Consider the following 3,993-nt stretch of genomic DNA (forward strand, 5'->3'; position numbering starts at 1 on the left):
ATATTTATGATGATAAATAATTTTACCGATAAAGGTTTTTTTCATACTGAACTACTTGGCAAAATTGTTAATTATTAATTCTATTATTAATTGACGATTCTCTGCCCTTATTCTTGTATATATATATATATATATATATATATATTATATATACTCCGAATACATAGCAAACATCCTGTCTCTTTAATAGATCTGTGCACTATTCCAAACATACGCATCATACCATCACAGTCCTGCCACGCACACTAGTGAAATGTGAATATTATAACACCGTAACGTATTATGTAACCTGATGAGGTTTCGTCTGCACTGTGGAGTGCATTCGATTCCATTATATCATTCCCCATCAACTAAGGAGCAATGCAGAATTAAACGGAAACGATCATCATGCTAAATAAAGCTTACAGTACACTCTGTCTTCCCTATCAGTTATTTAAAATATGTATGTATGTATGTATGTATGTATGTATGTATGTATGTATGTATGTATGTATGTGTGTATGTATGTATGTATGCATGTATGTGTGTGTTCGTAACCGTCTATGTCACTGAATATAAGGAAATGAATTAAGGGAATACCTTGGATGTCGATGTTTCTTTGGTCGCTTTTTTGCTTGGGATGGTTACGTAAAATGGTGGGTTAGTTCTACGCGTTGTAGTAGCAGTAGTAGTGGTAGTTGGAATAGTAGTAGTAGTGGACTTGGGGGTAGTGGTAGTAGTAGTAGGAGGAGGAGTAGTAGGAGTAATAGTTGTGGCCTCAGTTGGGGTGGTAATGGTGGTAGAAGTGGTGGCAGATGAAGTAGAAGTTGTAGTAGGGATGATGAATGGGGTTGTAGTGGTAGTAGCAGTGGTTTTAGCACCAAATGTTGCTCCCTTAAATGTGGTCAAAATGGTGTTCGTTGCAGCGGTGGTGGTTATAGCAGCGCGTGAGCGAACAGTCGAACGACGTTTCGGTCGCTGGGTTCGCATCGGCTTCACCTGGTTATCAGTTGACACTGGTGGTACAACGGTAATTGGTTTGAGATCGTCTGAAATAATAATAATAATAATAATAATAATAACAATAATAATAATAATAATAATAATAATTATAGTAGTAGTAATAATAATAATAATAAGAAGAAGAATAAGAATAATAAAGAAGGTTTTAAACTTTAGCACAAGACCAGCAATACCAGGGGAGGGGTAAGTCGATTACATCTACTCCAGTGTTCAACTGATACTTAATTTATCGACCCTGATAGAATGAAAGGCAAAGTCGACCTCGGCGGAATTTGAACTCAGAACGGTCAAGACGAAGAAATGTCGCTAAGCATTTTGCCCGGCGTGCTAACGTTTCTGTCTTATAAAGTAGGAGGAAAATTCTTTTTCTACTCTAGGCACAAGGCCAGAAATTTTGGGGGAAGGGGCCACTCGAATAGATCGACCCCATTACGTAACTGGTACTTAATTTATCGACGCCGAAAGGATGAAAGGCAAAGTCAACCTCAGCGGAATTTGAACTCAGAACCGTAAAGACGAAGAACTGTTATTAAGCATTTTGCCCGGCGTGCTAACGATTCTGTCAGCTCACCATAATAAAAAATAAATATAATAATGATGATGACGACGACGACGGCGATGTTTTGAATATTGGCATAAGACCAATAATTTCGATGGAAGAAGGAAATCAATTACATCGACCGCCATAATTCGCCTGGTGCTCGTTCCCCTCCTTCACTTTTTCTTTTACTTGACTGGAAGTTTATTTTATCGAGGCCTGAAGGGTGAAAACCAAAGTTTACTTTAGTGAGAATTGAACTCAGAATACATATAGTTGTTAGTGACTAACACATAATAACATTTTGTTCACCACTGTAACAACTCTGCTAAACTAATTCTAACCAATGCTGAGACCCCCTTCGGTCATGAATGACCGTGGGATTGCACATAGAAAGTTACCCTCCAGGTATGGAAGACCAGCAGTCGCCCATGCATACCAGACTCCCCTCTCCACGCCACCAGTGTTATCCAATGGAAAGGCAAGGGCCAATACAGCCTGGCACCTGTGACGTCGCAACTCAATTCTACTGCTGAGTGAACTGGAGCAACGTGAAATAAAATGTCTTGCTCAAGAACACAACACGCAGCCCGGTCCGGGATTCGAACTCACAACCTCACTATCGTAAGCTCGACGCTCTAACCACTGAGCCATGCGTCTACACTTCCTAACCAATACTACATTGTAAAAAATAGAATATGACAAACCACAGAAATATAAAATTGTTAACAGAATACACAGACAATAGCTAGCGATTACAAATATATGACTGGACGAGTGTATATATAATGGTTACATTGTTGAAGTATTTAAATTTATTCATTTAAGTACTAGGAAGCTATTAGTTGAGATAAAGAATTATGTAAGAATGCAAATAATATCATTCTATACTTTCGTTGTGCAAGGGGGAAAAGAAAAACGTGTTTTCAGCCTCCTTATTTATTAGAATTTTCAATTATATATTTTTGTTATTCTACTTATTTATATTTTACTATCAATATTTGTTACTAAATTAATGCTGCAACGACAATAATAGAATAAATATACGTAAACAATAACAACATTAACAGCAAAGACATCAAGGAGATAAGCAACAATGATAGTTATTGTATCGAATGACGTTGAGAATAGTAACAACGAAACATAATAAATAACAACAACAACAACAATAACAACAGCGACAATCACAACAATAACAACAGCAACAATCACAACAACGATGACATCAACAGCTATTGGATATTTAGTAATAGCAACTACACTAATAGGAGCAACATTAGCAACACCAGTAGCAATGGTTAGATCACCGTTGCTGGTATACAAGGAAAAAGAAAAGGAAGTAAAAGACAAGGAAGAGGCTGAAGAGATCGGTAAAACAGCCTCTTGTCATCCAACGGCCGACAGTTATAACGTCCAATCCGGTATAGCAGTATAGTTAGACAAGTAAGACACGACTGTCTATGATTGACTACTTCGACTTCTTGACGTCACAGTATCTGTAACGACTAACACATACTACTCGTCACCTGTGAGGGGTGTTCCATTATTATTATTGTAATCCCCTTAACCCAAATAAAACACTGAAAGCGACAACAAACGCTAGAACTTCAATAGTAACAAATGCAGCAAGAACAAATAGAATCGATACATCCATGGTTATACATACATACATACATACATACATATTACATACATACATACATACATACATACATACATATATCTGCACGTATACATACATATATACACATATACATCTGCACGTATACATACATACATACATACATGCAAAAATACCCCGTTGATGCTGAAATTCCAATGAAGGGTCTTTAGGTTAGAAACCGAATCTTTGTTGACAAGAAATTTTGAAATAAATCTGAATAATGAGATATATACATACATACATAGACATATATGTATGTATGTGTGTGTGTGCGCGCGCGTTAGTGTGGCTTATAGGTGCAGGCGTGGTTATGTGATAAAAAGCTTGCTTCCCAACCACTTGGTTGCGGGTTCAGTTCCATTGCGCGGCACCTTGGACAAGTGTCTTCTACTGTAGCCTTGGGTCGATTAAAGCCTTGTGAGTGAATTTCGTAGACAGTAATATGTGTGTGTGTGTGTGTGTGAGAATGTGTGTGTGTATGTGTGTGTGTGTGTATGTGTGTGTGTGTTTGTATGTGTGTTTAGGTGTGTCTATGTTCCCGTAGATTAGCGTTTCGGCAAAAGAGACCGAATAAGGACCATGCTTAAAAGAAAATAAGAACTGAAGTTCTTTGAGGTGCCGGTCAAGCATTGCTAGTCTAGTGACCGAAACAAGCAAAAGATATAAGTAAAAGATATATATATATATATATTGATAGAAAGGACAACAAAAGAAAGAAAGAGACCTCGATATTATGTAAATAGAGGAATTTATCTGTAAAAATATGTGATACTTATTCGGTAGCCATGAT

At 37.3% G+C, this 3,993-nt stretch overlaps 1 protein-coding gene across 3 annotated transcripts in view; it reads right to left on the minus strand.

Moving 5' to 3' along the window:
* LOC106884437 (very low-density lipoprotein receptor) overlaps positions 1-3,993 on the minus strand; it is a 308,659-nt gene that overhangs the window by 38,515 nt on the left and 266,151 nt on the right. For 2 of the 3 annotated variants that reach the window (XM_052970051.1, XM_052970050.1), the window contains exon 5: positions 580-1,028. In XM_052970051.1, coding sequence (XP_052826011.1) covers positions 580-1,028 — 449 coding nt within the window. The remainder of the gene's footprint in view (positions 1-579; positions 1,029-3,993) is intronic. The other variant, XM_052970052.1, reaches the window with a different exon arrangement.

This window comes from Octopus bimaculoides, chromosome 8 (genome assembly GCF_001194135.2).
Source record: "Octopus bimaculoides isolate UCB-OBI-ISO-001 chromosome 8, ASM119413v2, whole genome shotgun sequence".
NCBI lineage: Eukaryota > Metazoa > Mollusca > Cephalopoda > Octopoda > Octopodidae > Octopus > Octopus bimaculoides.